General features: G+C 48.4%; 1 protein-coding gene across 2 annotated transcripts in view; it reads right to left on the bottom strand.

Annotated features, from left to right (window-relative positions):
- Nucleotides 1-18908, bottom strand: part of CADM1 (cell adhesion molecule 1) — a 394998-nt gene that overhangs the window by 15185 nt on the left and 360905 nt on the right. The window contains exon 9 of one of the 2 annotated variants that reach the window (XM_075546628.1): nucleotides 9929-9961. The exons of the other annotated variant lie outside the window; for it this stretch is intronic. Coding sequence (XP_075402743.1) covers nucleotides 9929-9961 — 33 coding nt within the window. The remainder of the gene's footprint in view (nucleotides 1-9928; nucleotides 9962-18908) is intronic. 2 annotated transcript variants of the gene reach the window in all.

Raw genomic sequence — 18908 nt, forward strand, 5'->3', positions numbered from 1 at the left:
TCGGTTTAGCATTAACTGTGCAGCACCTAGCCTAATTTATTGATGGACCGTTTAAGGCGGGTGTTAACCTGTTTGTCTTGTATTATAATTGAATTCGGTCTCTAGGCTACAGAAATTTGAGGAGTTCATCCTTTCTCAATCAATATGCTCCCCTTCAGTGACCCATTTCAAGACAGCTTCATAAAAAATAATGTATTTTGTTTTAATAAATTTAAGCACTATGACAGCTGCTCAATTTTTATTGGTTGTTTCTCTCTCTCTCTCTCCCCCCACCCCCTCCCTTCCCTTCAGATGTCTCTTTGCGGCAGAGTGAAGCCAAGCTCACAATCAATAGTAATTGATTAATCAGCATCCCCTTTGAACAAAGGTGCTAATCAGTTTTTGATTAGTTCATCAAACCAGATGCAAAGGCACCCCAGTCCCAGCCCGACAGGTCATCAGTGTTCTACATGACGTACGGCTCCCGGAGCAGAACACGACTGCGCTGCTCCCGGAGGGAGTGGGGCCGAGGGTGGACACCCTAATTATTAATTTAAGTGAAGTTTGAGGAACACAAACAGGTTGGTGGTTCATTGCTCCTCACGTGGAGGGAGCTGGTGGAATTGCAGCCAAGACACCTCTGAGATGCTCAGGGTCGAGACCCGGGTCATCTGTCCCTCACTGACGGTCCTGGGGGAAGGAGTGGATGGCCGATGAAGTCCTACTTCCCTCAAGGAGAGAGAACGGTTCTTTGCCTCGCTGGGTGATGCTTGTCTGGCTCACAGGCCGAGAGGGACTAGGCCAGGGAAACCTGGTCCTTGGATAAGATCAATGTGCTAGAGTTGCTTTATTTGGGGTCAGAATCAGAACTGAGCTCATCTACAGCCAGAAGCCCAGAGATTGCTCATTGCCAATGTTATCATTTCAGTAGGGAAGGAGGCTTTTATTTTAAAAGAAAACCTAGGCCCTCCCCCCTCTTTTCTTCCCTTTTTGGGGCAACTTTTCTAAATCCGATGCAAACAACATGGAGGTAAAATGGGCTCTCGTTCCCTTGATAGGCTGGCTTTCTTTCAAGCTACTTTCTATTGGAAGTCACTTATTACTGGACAGCCGTGGGACCCCCACCCTGGGTCACTAGGGGCCGGCTTTGCCGGCAGTGGCCTTGGAGCGGTTTCCCATTTCTTTCTCCTTCCCATTTATTAGAGGGAGGGGGGCGGCGTTGGACCACTCATGACTCGTCTACGGGAACGCGTCTTCATCCCCATGATGGCTTACGGAGTGCTTGCTAAGTACAGGCATATGGCAGTGAACAAAGCCGCGCTCTCAACGCCGGAAAGACTGGGGAGTCGGGCGTCTTAATCTTACCCTGGGTAGGACCTAGTGTTAAGGACCAGCCCTAGCAACCAAAGACTTCAGGAAGGGTCCCCTAGAGAACCCTGCTTTCCCACTGGCTAGTCTGAGTGCCTGCGATGCTCTGCCTTAGCGTCTCCGCCACAGCCACCAGGAAGGGCCCTCCTTGCTGATGCATGAGCAAGTGGCCGACGGGACATGCGTGACACTGAAGCTGGTTGGTCGTGCAGTCCCACACGTCATGGGAGCTCAAATAATTGTTTGGCTCGGGCCTCTTTAAGTCTCCTCCCTCCCTCCTTTTTAGGATATGCTTCTTATTCTGGATTAGTAACACCTAAATCCTGGAATCAAGCATGAAACCTACTTTTGCAAGAACTCAGTGTGCTGTGAAAAAGGTCTGAGGTGGATAATTAGTTTACATCACGGTGTGTGACAAAACAACTGCCCCGCCACCCCCCTCCTGCCAGGCCCTCCCCACCCTCGACTTCTAAAAGAACCATTACATGGCTTTTCTGTCTTAGTCCCAGGAGTAGGTGGTCAATATTTGAATTTTAAAAAAAAGATCTCGTCACATAATCCAACATCCTGAAGCTGCTCTGTGATGCACCAACGGTGCTGGTGAATCCTGACAGACTTCGGGCACAGGACTTATTTTAAGCCATGGGGCTCAACGTGACTTTGCTACACCGCCGGGGGTCACGTGCCCCCACTGCATCGACAGTGTCAACCCCAATCTGGGATTCAAATGCCAAATACAATTGGGGAGAAAGATGGGCAGGTGGGGAGGAAGAAAGAGCATTGTTTTTGTTTTTTTAAAGCCGTGTTCTTTCATTTCAAAATCCGTATTAGCTAGGTGATTGCTCAGCAAACCAAATGGGCATGAGTAGAAGCGGGCAGGGCACCCACAGGTTGGACATCGCCGCGCCTTACCTAATGACTAGCCCTTACCTGAGCGGTCCTCACTGTCCAGCTCTTCTGCGGAATTGGGCAACTGAGTAAGGCCTTACAAGTAAAAACAAATGGTTTTTTTTCTTTCCGTTCCTCAAGGGACATAAACAAAACACTTAAGAACTGAGGATGAGTATTTCTTAAAAATGAAACAAAAACATGAGCCAAATCTCTTGCTATCTCTCTCTCTCTCTCTTGGATAGCTTGAATGTCTTCATCCACAAGTACATTCCTCCAATCAGCTGATTTTACTACAGATATACAATCGAGGCAGAAAGATTCCTCAGTCTCCATTGTTCAAAGTACATGAAACATGAAGGTGAATGCTTAAAAGTCACTCATTCATAACAGCATGCAAAAAGCAAAAAATAAATGACTAAATAAAGCCCGATTGTTAGTTGTCGGTGTTCTGAGATATCTCTGTAATGCAAATGTATTTAGATGTTACATACCGACGTATGTAGGTTTTTATTTCACATTTTACTATAAATTGAAATCCTTTGCCAATACTGACAAATACAGCTCATTATCAATTTACGCTGATCTTGGATCGCATATTTCAAAATAGTGCAGCGTCTGTTAGCTGCATATTTCAGGTTACGCCTTCATCAGAAAATCTGATTCGCAAAGAGATTTCATTGAAAGAGAGAATGTCATAAATCAATGGTATCCCTGGAAAATAGAGTTAAAATACAAATACAACCCTCAAAGCTGAAAAAGCAGTTAGGTCAGGAGATAATCAAGGGTGGGGGGCATGCAATGCCTGCACCCCCATTCCCACCAGCGCTGGCCAGTGGGACTCAACGAACTTCAATTTGAATGACGAGGTGACCAGGGACTTACGAGGAGCGACGGCTTCCCTGTCCTCCTGCTTTATATGCAGGGTGCGCCTTTCCAGAGCGACGCTGACTTCACCACACGAAACGGGAGATCGCCCAGGAGGCCCCAAGTCAACTTGACCTTGACTTTCCAGCTCAAGTCCTACCCGAGTGCCCCAGGTCCTGGGGAGTTGGCCAGACCTGGACCTAATACTTCTCTCGTGGGATGTGCCTCTCTCATACCTATTGAACGGCAAGATCTCTGAACGGGTTAGGGAAGGGGCTTGGGGGAGGCCTGTCATATTTATTTTTACATCTTCCCCTTCTCCCGTGGTCAAGCACAAAGCAAGTCCTCCGTAAAGAGTGGCTGCCGAGTTAGTGATTTGGGACGAATGCTCAGTGAAGGACCAACCAGAGCGTACATCTACCAAAGGCTCTGCACGCAAATTATATCAGGCTGAGCCCTCTATGAAAAAAAATAAAGTCACCACAACTTCAGATTGATCATACGTAAATAGGGACTAAACATTTGGGTTTTGTCAGGTGCTTTGTAAAGAACCAACTCAGTATCGATGACAGGTTGCTTCCAGAAGCCGCGGCGCTGCAGTGGGCTTCGGGGTGCCTGCTAACTGCACGGCCAGCAGTTTGACACTCCACGGGGGAGAGGTGAGGCTTTGCGCTCCTCGACAGTCTCCCCTGTCCTATAGGGTTGCTGTGCGGCAGCGGCGACTCGAGGGTTGTGAGGTGAACGCAGGTTGCTACAGTGAAAGAAGGAGTTGGACGTTCTCCAGCGTACCCTCAGGGGCCAATACCCGAGGGCAGGGCCCATTAGAAATGGGGGATTTCATGCCCCCACGTGTTCTCAAAACAGGGTGTAACGCAATGAATTGTGGAGGCAACTGAGTAAGGGTGAGGCCCATTTGCCCCGAGGTCTGATTGGTTGAAAGTGTCCTTCTTTCCAATTGGCCTTCCTCATTGTGAAAAGACTGATGAATACAATTATTTGAATAAATTGTTATAAATGGGTTACATGAAGCCCTTCTCTGTAGTTAATTGTGAATTTGCAGTTCTCAGAGGGCTAATCCCTCACGTCTGTGAGTCCCAGTGAATATCAAAGCACTCTAGATCCCTGCTTGGCACCCACTGAACCGTAGGAAACGGGGGTGTTTCAGGTAGGCAGGTGGAAGGCTGAAGGGCTGTTTCCTTGGGGGAAGGCATTTAAGAAAGCTAAGGGAAAAAATACAGAAAAATATGTCTATGAAATATCATCGATATGCAAAGGTTCCCGTGAAAAAGCAGCAGACAGGTGACGTACACCTGCTTAAAGGAAAAGCTGTCAAAACCGACCAAATCACCCGCATCCACTGCGTGGATTACGAGCATTCTAAAGTGGGAAGCCATGGAGGTGGGCGGGGTTACACTTGTGTTCACACTCCTGCGGTCCTTTCTGAGTCGACCGTGTCCGCTGCCGTAGTACATAAACAACATTGGGGAGAGTTTCCTGGAGGCCCTGGGTGCGCAAGCGAGGGCAAGCGAAATGTACCTCCGAAAACGGCTTTGGCTTAAGCTATTATTATTATTTTTAATTGCATGTCAAAAATTACACTGCTAATTGTTTTCTGAACGAGATAGGCAGAGATGCATTTTATGATACCGTGAGCATTCTTCAAAGGGGAATTTCAGAATTTAGCAGCACGAGGGAAAGTTTCTTGGTTTTTCCTTGTAAACTTACAGGTCGCCCACAAAAGTCTTTTCTCATCACCTCTAATAAAAATGGACCTGTTGAAATTTCTTCAGACTTCGCCACACAAATGAAAGTTTGCTTTTCACCCGCATGGGGCTTTAAAAACAATTAACAAAACCCTGACGGGCAGACATGGTAATGTAATAGCTGCCCTGTAACTGTCCCTCCTGCAGAGACATGTGGCTCACGGCTCCGTGAGGTTACCATGTGCTGTAACACATGCTCAGCTTTCCCAGGCAGCCAATCTGGCTTCTAGAAGCCAGTGCAGCATCTTTAAAGGGAGGCAAAGAACAATTCCAAAGGTTAGAAGCCATGAGAAATCCTAGAGGTAGGTAAGAAAATTTAAGGACAAGCCAAATCTAAATGCTGATGGATTCAGTTAATCAAGGTACCACTTTGAAAGAAAATTTTTTGGGGAAAAAACAAAAACATCATCAACTAAAACCTCTAAGAAAAAGCAAAACAAAACTTTAGCCCACTGGTCCTAATCCCATTCCCAGTACGGCAAAAAAAAAAAAAAAAAAGAAAGTAGGTGGTAGTCTCTCTCTTACCTACACAGCACTCATCTGATCACTTGGCCGTGTTATGGAAACTGTTACTTCCATCACCAGCCATAAGAGTTCAGACGCCCCGGGAGTTTTAATCTAAAAGCTCAGTCATCCTGTTCTTCCTGCTTTGTCAGCTTTTGTGGAGAGTTTTCCCCTTCTTCCCATTAGCAGCAGTCCGTTCACACTGTTATACAGTAGCACATGGTTTCCAGACTGCATATCAAGGCTGAAACACAATCTTCGGGTCCTGCAGCCATTCACAAACCGCTTTAGCTTTGCTCTCGTGTAGAACACACAATGTCTGCAGGGTCCCTAGACCGCATGACAGCCTCTGAATGCCATTGTTATGGACGTATACAGAGCGGATGGGCAGAAAGGGACACACACAGAACGTGGACATAGCGGTTGTAATAATGCGCACTGCTGGCTAGTTTTTTGATTAAATGGGCCTCACAATGACCCCCCCCACACCCCAATTGAATACAAAGCCAAGGAGATTGTGGGTCCTCATAGTATGGCTTGCACTCTCTATAAACCAGAGCAGGGGAAGGCAGTCACTTAAAGGCAGTGGTCTACGGAAGGCAGGACCAGGCCTCTAGCGCAGGCCAGACACTGGAAGTGGGGAAGGAAAAAAAAAAAAGGTCTTCCTTAGAGGGGCTCCCAGCTTTGGTCCCACCACTGGCCTACTGAGTCAAAACGAGCTAGGGAAGGGGTTCGGGCTCTACAATTTCATGAGCTAGCCAGCCTCTAATGGATCCAGAGGGAGAAAAAGAAAGAGAGCAAGTAGATTTGAAAATAATAAAAAAGCAGCGGGGTGGGAGGGAGGGAGAGGGGGAGAAAAAAAGGGAGGGGGAGAGAGAGGGAGAGAGAGAGAGAGAGAGAGAGAGAGAGAGAGAGAGAGAGAGAGAGAGAGAGAGAGAGAGAGAGAGAGACCTCAAACCCCGAGGAAGCCAGCTGACCACAGTGCAGCAAAAGCACAAGCACTAGTCCAGAACATGGGCACATGCTGCCATCCAGACCCTCATGTGGGGGAGGAGGGTGAGAGGAGGGAGGGGCACACAGGTCAGAAAAGCAGAGAGAACAAGGCACGAGACACTTACAGGGAAGCGCCCACATTTCAACAAACAGAAACCATCACACGCACCCACACATCACTGATCGTAGGAAGGCCGCCACCATTCGTGCTGTAGGTCACTCATGCATCTCTGCTGCCAATGGCGGGTGTGGGACCAGGAGTTGGCAGAGTGTTTGGTGCCCCGCCCCGCCCCCTGCATTGCTTCAACATGCACGCACAGCACAGGGTTCTTCCTGTACAGGCTTCCGAGGATGAGCTCCCGAAACACGTATGCTCAAGAGCCTGATTCAGAGGAGGTCACTCTCAGAAGCCCGTTCCAACCCTCGCCGTTTTCTGTACTTGTCATCCGTTCCTTTAAAAAATAGACACATAGGGTGGCTCATGGTTGTGGTGGTTGTTTGGAGACAATCCATTTGATTTTGGGTCATGCCCATGCACTTCACTCATCCCGTGCATGCTTATTCCAATCAGGTCTTGGTCAGAACATACGGTCAACATACACAAACAACTGTGTACCTCATACATACTCTAGCAACACAAGCTTGAATAAAATATTTCAATGCGTCTTCAAAGGGAAAGTTTGTTTTGAATCATCAAATGCTTTTTCTTTTCTCTTCCCTTTTAAAGAAAAGGGAAGCATGGAAGGAAATTTGGTAGGAAAGAACAGTTTTTAGGCCAGAGGGAGGGTCGTGCGACCGGCAGGCCTAATCAGTCTTGTCATTTAGGTTGCCAAGTTATCAACTCACTCAACATTTTTTCTTTTGAGGTTCAGACCACCGTGACAGACACCTCAAAATGGTTCTGGAAGGAATTCATGCCAGGTGGGTGCAGCATAGGGAGAGTTAAGTTTTTCTTTCTCTTAGCCATTTGAATAAAATGAGTTGGACGGCTTCCTCTCTTTCAAACTCTGGTCCCCTGTTTTGTCATTCCCACCATATTCTACTACCTTTTCTATCCTGACAATTGATCTGGGACACCCTGCTCCCCCCCCGCCCCGATCTCTGCCAAGTCAAATTCTACGCATTACTTTGGTGTTCATTAAAGCTCTTTGCTGTAGGCTAGAGAACGGCTGTTTAAAATAGCGGGAGGATGTTAGGGAGATTTCAGGCAAGAGAATGTACTTATAAACACATAGGCAGGGATCAACCCGGGTCATCTATTCTGCCTGCCTATGCGGCGAAGCAGTCAGTTCAAACGAGGATGCGTGTCTATGTGGATGAGGGGCTTCAAAAATTTCAGGGAAATTTCCCCTAACTTTTCAATTCCATTTCCCCCCAAAAAACATTTTGGAGCTCCTTCAGATATACTGGCGTGTGTACACCAGTGCATGCTATCCGACTGCCTTTCACATAGATGCCTAACAGTAAAAGCCTACTGAGGCACCGCTGGCTACAACATTGTTCCCAAACTCACAAGGCAATGGTTGCTTTTCTCACCACAGGCCATTCTTGTTTCCTGGCTCCGGAATGCTCCAAAGTCCCATCCCAAGTGTTTATTATATCACAAAGAGATGAGCTTCGTTTCCTCAGAGAGAACAGCGTAAAACCAAAAACAAAACCTAGAGCTACTCTCACCTGCATCACCAGGTTAGGAAGGGCTCCTAAGCGAACTTCTGTTTCTAAAGACAGGATAACTTTCCTACGTGGATAACACCTCACCCAACTCGGAAGACCCACATCCATCTGAGTCACATACGTGCATGGCGCTCACTGAAGGGACCTGCAAAACAGGACTCTGGAGTCTTAGGAGCTGAGTGAGCAGTTATTTCTTCAGGGATCGCAAGCAGGCAGGAGATCTTACGGCAGCCATGTGCCTGTAAGTTAATTCCAGGGCACCCAGAACTTAAAGTATCTTCCGAAACAGAAGTGGACAAGACCTCTTAGACTACATTCAAATAACCTTAAAGCTCTGAGAATAATCAATGGAAGTCAGGAAGTGCTCAATTAATGACGAAATCTACAAATAACTAAGCTTAATGGAGTGTACTGCCCAAGATGGAGCAAGCCCCGTGGAGCATTCCCTTAGAAAGCAGGAGTTTTATACCTAATTGATTTCACACGATTGCCGAGGTACCTGGCCCGATAGCTTGTTTTATATACTTTTCCCTTTGTGCCAATGGCAGCAAGGGGGGAGGAGGTGGGAGTGGGATAGGGAGGGGAATCCTGCTCTGGTATCTAAGTTTGTTTGGGGTTTCCTAAATTCTTCACGGGAAAACCCAAAGATGGGGAAGTCCTGCTAAGCATCAAGGCCTGGTCTTCAAGGACAGCTTACACCTGCAGCCAGATTTTGCTTAGAGATTTCCAGGGGCTAAGTCCTAATGTGCTGGTCTATTTAGTGAAGGCAGGGGGTGCTACGGGGAGAATCTCCTCTGACAGTGGAATTAACACTACAGGGTGGGTGATCACCTCGTGTCACTGAAATGATGGATTCTATAACCTCCCCGCACAACATGTAGATGTGATTTAAGTAGGCCCTTTACAGAATAATTCCCTGGGACTCAATTATGAAAATTAAGCTCGTTTTTATTTTTTAAAGCGAATCTATCTTTTGCTAAGTACCGTATCGCTGGGGTTAGACTCCAGCGAAGTAGTGCAATAACAGACAGATGAAACATGGTCCTAATGTTCTGATTGGAGAGGCGGAGAAGAGTTGATGGGCTTCTCCCAGTCCAGAAAGTCAATGGGAGACTGGGAGGTGGCAAGGGTCCTTCCCAATGCTCATGAATGAGCTCTGTTCGCTGGGTTTTTATCACCTTTTGGTGAGAGCCTTTAACGGACGTTTTCCTATTTTGTCTACATGCCGCCCACATGCACATGGCTTTCTGAAGTTAATGCCGCTAAGATGCATACGGCATCTTTCTTGGTTTGGATCTGTTCTCTGCCAAGTCTTAGCAGATAGGAACAGGGACATCTAGAGATTAAAATGGCAATCAATGGGCTGTCGGGGGAAACACAATTAGGAACGAAGTACAAGGCTTGACTTCACGAAGCAGGAGCGATGAGCTTCACGGCTACCCCCTGGTGAACTCATTCCAGGTGCCTTCCTCCCTGGGCCACCCTCATCTCCTTTACCAAGCCACACACAGGACGACCCTTCCACGGCAGACGTGGGGAGCGAGCCTCCAAAGGAAGGCATGTAATTCTGATCTCTGGTGTGGGGACACGCAGCTGTTTGGGGAGGCTGGGGTTCAACAGTGGGTGGAGTTATGGACATGAGGAGGCCCCAGGAACTCCTGTCCTTCCAGCCAATGGGGAGAAGACCTGGCTCTCAGGTGGAAGTCACTGGCTCCAGAACTCACAACAGAAATGACAAGACTTGACATCCTTTCAAGCCTGAAAAATTGTATTTCTGAGATCAGTCTGCTCGAAACACGGTTTCCCTTGAAGACGACATTTCTCTTTTCCCCAGGCTTGCCTTGCTGCTCAGCCGCGCTGAGAAAGTAGATAAACAGGAATGTGATACCAACCGTGAACTGCTGGCTCTGTCGTCGCCGTTGTGTCTACAGACGGGAACAGAGGATTGGAGGAAGGGAAGAAACAGGAGGAACGGCATGCAAAAAAAGGGAAAATGGAAAAAAAATGGAACAGATAATATATGAGCAAGCTTTCAAAGAACACCGCGTGACAAGCAATAATAAATGAAAAGCAAAAAGCATTTGAAGTGAGTTGCACTGTTTTAAAGACATGCCTTGAGCTCCAAGCTGCGAGCCAATGAGGAAAACAGTAAATTCTGTGGTTCTGGGAGAGACGGGGCACTGGCCAGGACACATATATTTGCTAGTCAATAGTTGGGGGCGGAGGTGGGGGGCATGCAAAGTGATGAGAATCCCCAGTGCAAACTCAGTGACTGGTCGACAGCTCTTAAAGGCACCCAGGCTCAGGCCAGCGACAGAAAAAAAGCTCAGCTGGAAGGCTGCTTAAACAATGGATTCACACATTCAAACATTGCCTTCATTCGAACCCAACCAACCCGCCTGGGTACTGGCCCGTCGGGCACCACTGGGCCCGTCAGCCTCGCATGCTTCTGCTCAGATGTCCGCAGTGTACACGAGGGTTTGGGTTTTCTTCCACTCCGTGTGCCGCTTCAGCAGCGTTGGGCTGGGAAGTTCAGTGAACTGGGAGTCCGCGGGAAGGAATACGTTGAAAGGATGGATGCTGCAGATTAGTTTACACACACACACACACACACACACACACACACACACACACACACACCACCCCAAACCCACCCATTCTTCACTCTACAGCTTACTGTGTTCCAGTCTGAGAGCAGAAGTCTTCTCTGAAAGCAGGCCGGTCTGCAGAATGACACTGAAGAGCCATGTGGCATTTCCGAAAATGTCACTCTCCCTTGCCTGCCAATTCAGCACCACGGTCACTGCGCAGGGCTGCCGGGAGCCCTGCCTTCTAGGCTGCAGCAGGGCAGCGCGGAGCTTGTTTTTCACTTTGTTCTTTCCACTCACTAGAGGCACTTGCTGCGGAAGAATTGTGGTTTATACCCTTTCTTCTTCTATTTCTGATCCGTCAAGCTTTCTCTTTCGTCTGCCAGGCTTCTAGACCCGGCCTGCGGTCGTGTCTCTTCACAGGAAATGCCTCACGGGGCTCAGGCAAGCCACTCAAGGTCTTCTGCCTTTCTCTCTTTTTTGGCTAGAGGGGAAATGGGATCGTTATCTAGCAAAACGCACAATGACATTCTTTTTCCAGTCATTTCATACCACTTCTGCCGGCCAACTGCCTTCCCATAGCAACCCAGCCGACACGGCTTTCTTTTCTGGCTCTAGTGTGCTTCCTGGCCGCTTCAGACCAGAGAGAAAGTACGACTGAGCCCGAAGTGAATCATCTCTGGTCATGAGCTGGTGTCCGAAGTGGGATTCTGGGCTACCAACACAAGCAGTAACCTGCCTCCTCGTTTCCAAATCACACAGCTATCAAGCCGGTCGTTCATTGTATACGTCCTGGAGACCCCAGGAGATTCTTTCGTACTTGACACAGGCAATGTTTAAATGTGCTGAACACTAAGTATACGTTTGTTTAGGAGAAAAAAAATTCATATGAGCCCAGTGCTTCTGATTTATACGCGTGACACGTGAATTCACACTGGTGTTCCTCCTCCATTGGCATGCTTTCCCTAAGAGCCTAGACCATTTAAAACCCGGGCCCTTCTGAGGGGCCAGAACTAACCACAGGTCTGAGGGGCTACTGCAGCTGAGTAGAACTTAGAGCTGAGTTTGTTTGTTGTTTTGTTTTTTGGGTGGGGGTGCAGGGGAACTAAAGAAAACTCTGATAGGGAAAGAAAAACCCCGTAACACACTTTGCATAAGAACACCATACTTACAAGTCGAGTCTGCGTGCATAAACAGCAGGGAAAACAATACAGAAAAATTGTACCGTGGAAACACACTCCACCCCAGACTCGTGTGACATCAGCGGCACGTCCCCTTGGTCGAAATATCCAAGTTCAGCGTGAGTTTGAGGTGCTCTGAGTTCGGGGGCAAGGTCAAATGCTCCTTGGACTAGAGCACTTACACACATGTTCACACATTTTATGGTGAGACGGAGGCTTTCGAAAACTTGAAGAAAAAAAAAGCAGCAGACGTGCTGGCCATTAGCGCTGTAGGGGCTTCTTTAATAAGGCTGGGTTTTTCACCAGGTAAATAATTCAAAAATGAAAGGAAGGAAGGTGGAATAAAACCTAAGGATTACCATCCTCAAAAACAAGCAAACAAAAATATCTCGGAGCACTAAGCCCGATTTGACGGGCTTCCTGTGATTAAATAGTCTGTCCGCCAAGTGACCAAGTGAAGCTAGGAGTCAGCTCTGAAGGGGCACCAGGACCCCAGAGCAGGAAATCGCACAGTGCAGCTGGCTTTGCCGCCGGCACAGGGAATCCATCAACCGAAGCCAAAGGGGGAGGCAAAGAGGGGCTTGGAGACAAGGAGACGGTCTGACACAGTTCAAAGCAAACGCGTGACCAAGGGAAAAACGGCAGTCACAGGATCAGCACCTGGGACAGAGCCTGCCGCAGGGACACAGGTTGGCTGTGTGTTTGGAACCAGAGTGAGGCTGGATCCGAGGAACGTGGCTCTGGTTCTCTAAGAGCAACTGGTCTGCTATCTGAACAGAGGTTATTTTGAGGAAAAGACTTAACAGAAAACCTCTTTAGAAGTGACTTTGCGTTCTCCACAGGAGAACACTAGGCAGACCAATTCTCCTTCCTAATTGCATTCTGGCTTCACACAGAAACCAGTGACTGAAGTGAGTGCGGCTCTGTGAAGCAGGCTTTATCGGTGTCTTAATCATGAGACTAGATACATGCACAAGCCCACCGCTGTGAATCAACACGTGGAGTGGTCCCGGCATTGTTTGACGATGAGCTATGAGGCTATGCAAAAAGGCCAATGCAAACCTCCAGTGTGCTTAGCACGCTGCACTGAGCTTGAAAACTGAGGCTCTAATTGCTCCAATACAGGGTTTTGTGTCTTGGTTTGGTTCCTCCCCCCCCGGCCCCCTGTCTTTTCAGGCTCATTTTGTTGTTGCTGCTTAAAAAAAAAAAAATCCTTCAGTTCTGCCCAGAGAGGGAAAAAAAAATAGGTCACAAGGAGTTGAGTTGGACTTCACGGTGGTGGTAGGTTATGAAATGAAAACGGTCTCGCTGAGCTATTGTCTCTATTTCAATTTTAATTACAATGGGGACAAATTTATGGGGCGTTTATTTTATATGGTCAACAGAAAACAATCCCGTTCTTGCAGACCCAGTAAGTGTGCCCAGTGTTAGCAGTCCCCCTCTCGCTGGTTTATGAGCACAATCAAGCTAGGTAACCAAGGAAAAGCTCTGCTGTTTGAAAGATGCACATCTCACTCCATGTATCGACGTCTCCTCTTCATCTCCCTGGCCGTCCTAGCCGTTTATGAGGTCCTGGCATGAGTGAATTAAGCCTCGTATCCACTTCGCGCCATAGTGCAAGATCTTTTCAAAATGAAAAAAAAGCTCTGGCGATGGGAGACCCTAGCCATTTAACCAAGTCGCCAAAAAAAAGAAAGAAAAGAAAGGGGGGGAGGGGATGCTTACTGCATGTGAGGCGGCAGGGCAATATTTAGTTGAAACAGTCATGTGGAAGCTCCACTGTGGCACATTCTAATCCTTTCACATGGCTCCTCTCCAACTTAGAATTGTTCATCGAGTGTGACAGACTGGGGGTTTCAAACTAATCCATAAATTAGTCCACGGTCTCAAACACAACGGGTGCCATAAATGAAAATGAAAATCCTGGAACAAAATTAAATTCACAACCTTAAATACTTTTTTTTCTTCCCCAATTGATCTGTGGTGCTCCTGGCTTTTCGTAACGCACAGATTCATTAGGCGGCTGCATTTAGGGGTGTGTGAGAGTAGGGTGTACATTAAAAAATGCAGAGCATAATAGCCCACAGAACCCAATCTGCTCGAAAGCAGAGCTTAATTGTCAAGAATTTAAATTCTCCCGTCTTGATTGTCACTAGCTTAAATGAAAGCATAGTAAGCAGTTCAGACATATTTTAATACACTTTTCTCCAGTTTATTTTCTTAACTAAAGTCAATAAGGAGCCAATGGGTTTTCTTAATTGAATTCTCCTTCAGCCTGTGCTATAGAGCTGTTTTAAATCTAGACACCAGGGCAGGCATGGAATCCCCCCGACAATTTTATTTTCCTAATTGTGCCGAGCTGGCCGATATATATTAAATATCGGTCTTCTTTCCCCCTCCCCCATTCTTTCTTGCCATCCCTTTTTGACTTGGAATCTACTAAAAGCCAAGAGGAAGGCCAGAAAACGAGTCCTGAAGATGTACTTTCTGCTGGTTTCCTGGTTCATTCCCTTCCTGTTCACGTTGGGCTTTAATTAAGCTTCCCTGTCTTACGATGGGAGCATGGGAGCGGCAGGGCGGGACACAGCAGACAACTTGCCCCAGAACAGCAGGACGGGAGTTGATTCCACCCCCACCCCCCACACCCCTTTCCTTTAGAAAGCAATTTTGGAAATTGCTCACTAGTGCTGCGTGCTCCTGAGATCCCTTCCATTTGCAAACCAGATGTTCTGCCAAATAATCAGAATCGGATGGTAGTTTCATTAAAAAAGCAAAACCACCCTTATATCATGCTGTTTGTGAGGGCTAGTAGGGTGGGGGAAGGGGCGGAGAAGGCGAGGCTGTGGCCAGGAGGGTGGGGTGGTGGTGAGGGAGAGGCCCAGCAGGCTCAGTGCAGCCACGGGGCGTGAGATACTGGAAGAGGCAGGGCTCTTGTGCCAAGTCCTTCAGGTCCCTACACCAGCAATGACAATCGCTTCACGTCTCAATTTCCAGTCCCGGGGAAACTCGTTTTCCTACTAGTACTGATGTGCATTATTTACAGATTGTTACTAGGGAAACTCGTCAAGTCCTTATCACCAGGATTATTTTAAGACAAGGCACATAAAAAAGATGGAGATTATGAGAGAAGCATTAGAAAGAAAAGAAAAAAAAATCTCACTTGCTTTGCCCTCTCATTCTGGTCAGTCGCTGCAGCACTCTGCCTCCTCCTGCCTCCCCCCGACACCAATATGGATGTAAAGTGGCTGGTTTCGATGGTATTCCTAACAGATGTACAGGCCCAGGCAACATAAAAATGTAGACAGGCACACACAGACAGCGCGAAAAATTGGGTATGGGCATGTACACTGTGGGGCAAAAACTTTATAAAAAGGAAACCAACAAATCTGACAGTGAGTCGATTCTGATTCCTAAGGGCCCGACTAGAGTTTCTCAGGCTGCCATCTCGAAATGGGATTGAAGACGGAAAACCCACAGAATGGCCGGTTGCCTTGAACTGCCGGCCTTTCTCGTGAGCAGCCCCGCGAGTACCCAGGCTCGTGGGTCATGGCTCAAACCACAGTCACTGCCCGAGTCCATTCTGACTCAGGGCAACGCTCTCTCTGATGTGCCCTAGCAATGCTCTCGTCACCAGGCACACTGGCACAGACCAGTCCGCGTCTGTTAGGTGGTGAACACATGATGAAGGACAGAAACAGTGGAATGAAACAGAGGCCAACATCGGCTTCACGTCTGCCCAGGACAAAGAAACGCACAGAGATAGAAGACGGATGCTCGGAATAAAGTTGGGCCTTCGTGCTACCAAAAGGGCACCGGACCCTCTCCTCCACCTTCCACAGGCCCTGCCCCAATCGCAGGGGATTGCCTACTGGACCCCAGAGGACAACTTACTTCCCCACCCAGCTTGGAAGGGGTTCAAGGACTGCTTGTCTCTACCGAGTGCTACACATGGGTTGAATTCACGCCTGCACGCAGACACGGTTTTACCACCTCCTTGCATCGTGCAAGAATCCGCAGCACCAAGTCGGCCTCGTTAAGCCATGGCCCTGGGAACAGAGCAAAGCTCGCCAGCACAGCCTGTAGTCTCTACTCAGCACAAGTGCACTTCCGTTCATCTCAGACATGGGACAAGAAGAGCTCTGGGGCTGAGTTTCCCAACCTTGGCATATTCCGCAAACATTATTAACGGATAAGGGCTGTACGAGGCGTGTGTGTATGCCCTAAACCACATTACACGCACGCGCGTGCACACACACCCCTTATGAAATTTAGACTGTGCAAGCTAAATGCTAACATGAGGCTAGGGGTGGGACTCACTTCCTCCCAGGTAGACCGGGCTCGGAGAGCGCAGGCATCAGGAAGCAGCAGCTGGCTGTTTTCCAAGAAACAACACACGTTTTTTTAAATTTGAAATGCACTTCAGAAAAAGAGAAAAACTCATTTAGAAATGACCCACTTCATTCTTTTAAATGCACTTCAGAATTTCGCCCTATAGCTGTTCGTTTCTCATTCGAAGGTGGGTGTATTTTTTAATTTACGGCCATCATGTATGCAGGGTGATTTGCACAGTGAACTCCTCCCGGGGGGAGTGCTGCTGCGAAGGCACTTGACACCGAGCACCCAGTGCCTTCTGTGGGTCTCTCCTTGCACCTAACTCCACCGAAGCCCCTGCGCCTGCTGAGTCGATTCCAACTCGGCGCAGTGACCCCGTTGGACAGAGCAGATGACTGACTCCCTGGGGTTTCCAGGGCTGCAGCTTCATGGAGGCAGGATGTGGACTCTTTCTCCTCTGGAGCGGCAGGTGGGCTCAAACCACTGGCCTTCTGGTTTGCAGCCAAGTGCATGTGAACTACTGCACTGCCAGGGCTTGCCGGTCACAGCCTGGTAGAGGCAGTGTGGTATCTGTATTGACCAGGGAGGGAAACACCACGTATTTCTGGAGAGGATTAGAGGGCAAAAGTTTGCTCCAATTGGCAGACAGGCACCAGAGTTATTGCCAATCACAGAAATAGGCCGGTTTATAAACGTGTCCTGTAAAGGCTGTAAATAGCCTCAGGAGCCCTCCTCAGGGTGAGTCTGAGCTGGAATGGACTCAACAGCCATGGGTTTGGTTTAGCAATCTTCAAAGTCCTAATTTCAAAAGGGGTTATATCCGAAACGTGCCCACACCACAAGACCCTGGGACCGCTGGGTGCGGAGAGGCCTCTACAGGAGGCACCTTAGCCCGGCAGGGGCTGGCTGGCCTTGCACTGTCCCAGAGGGCTCCAGGGCCACTTTGCGGTGTACACTTTGCTCTTCCGAGTTCCAGCATACATCTTCATGAGTGAAACCACATGGACAAATGAGTCTGATTCAGAAACAAGCAACAAAATGACAACAAAGCAGAAGGGGTGGGGACTTGTCAGAAGCAATAGCTGAAACAAATACTATATGGGCAAGACACCTGCACAGTGAAGTTCTACGTGGCTCTCATCCCTATTCTGTTCTCTAAGGCGATTCATGGCAAGGGCCTCGGTGGCGTAGTGGGCTACATGTTGGGGTGCTAACTGCCAAGGTCGGCAGTTCGAAACCATCAGTTGCTCCATGGGAGAAAGATGAGGCTGTCTACTCCCATAAAGAGTGACAGTGTCGGGAACCCACAGGGAAAATTCTACTCTGTCCTGTGGGGTCACTGAGAGTCAGAATCGATGCGATAGCAGTGAGTGTATTTATGTTAAGGAGGTCACTCACACTGGTCACGTGATAAATTCTCATCAAGTATTCCTTTCAGTCGGCTGAGAGCCTGCACCAATTCATCCCTCGATAAAGCGACCCTGAGATGCATGCACATCAAGAGACAGGCCCGGCAGGGCACTTGGGCGGCCTCGCCCCTCCATGGCGCCTGTCATCCTGAGGGACAAAGTGGAGTCAGACTGGGCTTCCTGCTCCTCTCTTCCACGGTTCTACAGAAGGAAACTTTAGCTTGTCCTGAAGTGGGGTGACTCCGAACCGAATGACAGCCTGTCTCCCTGACAAGGGACACAATTGGAGGATCTTAGTTATGGAAGGTAAGAAGGAACATTTGAATACTTCCTTTCAGGGAAATCAGAAATCAACTCTACCCTTTTCCAGTGGAAACGTATTTTTTTCTATCACACTGGCAGTTTTCTTGGAATGCACCTCTGACCTGGGGAACGGGCTTCCACAACAGGCATTTGACGGGGAGAAAAGCAATAGGGTGACGATGGCCTTTTATGTATTTATTTTAGGCTTTCTGTGATTGTCATTGGACTGGGCTTTTGAAGCTTTTAAGGCTAATGGTGCTGTAATGTACAAACCATGCAGAGAGAGGAGGGATGGAGATTAGCTACCCATTTGTCAAGACCGGGCTGGGAAGACATGTTGTTTCGTGGGGCTGGGGGACACCAATCTGAATTGACGGGGGACCCTGGACCGTCAGACATGGGGAGCAGAATCATTTGGTTCGATCACCTTTTATTTCATGTGTCAGGACAAAGACGTGAGTGTTAAATTCCACATGTGTATTTGCTGGCCAAGAGAAATGCCTACGTACACGTCTGCTTGGGACAGCAATGGATTCTACAGGGGGTTTGGGTGGCCAGTTTCACTTAACGGCCCAGGGGTGTGCCAGGGACACTCTGGGCACTCATGAACACAAACATGTCTTGCATGGAGTCAAATGCGTAACATCGAGAGGCTAGAGTGAACCTCTGAGATTTAGAGAGAGAGAGAGAGAGAGAGAGAGAGAGAGAGAGAGAGAGAGAGAGAGGCGCAAGCTCCTACTGCAGGCAGTAGCTCTGTGGTGGAAAGAAACACAGCACTCTTGTTTTCCTAATTTCCTCCTTGGTGGCGCCGCTGCGGTCAGAGCTGTGTTAACAGTGAGGTGTGCCTGTTTGCGGACGGACGGACGGACGGAAGGTCAGCTTTAGTCTGGAGTGAAGCGTTAAGCGCCGGGGACTGAAGGGGCTGAGACTGAGTGTGAGGGGGAGGAGTTCAGGGAGTGTTCTCAGAAGGAAGGAAGGAAGGAAGTCTAGCTAGTGAGAGGCCAGCCGCCAATGTCAAGTGCTCTTCTGTAGTATAGAGAATGGGGTGTTTGGGCGCTG

This window comes from Tenrec ecaudatus, chromosome 4, assembly GCF_050624435.1.
Source record: "Tenrec ecaudatus isolate mTenEca1 chromosome 4, mTenEca1.hap1, whole genome shotgun sequence".
Classification (NCBI taxonomy): Eukaryota; Metazoa; Chordata; class Mammalia; order Afrosoricida; family Tenrecidae; genus Tenrec; species Tenrec ecaudatus.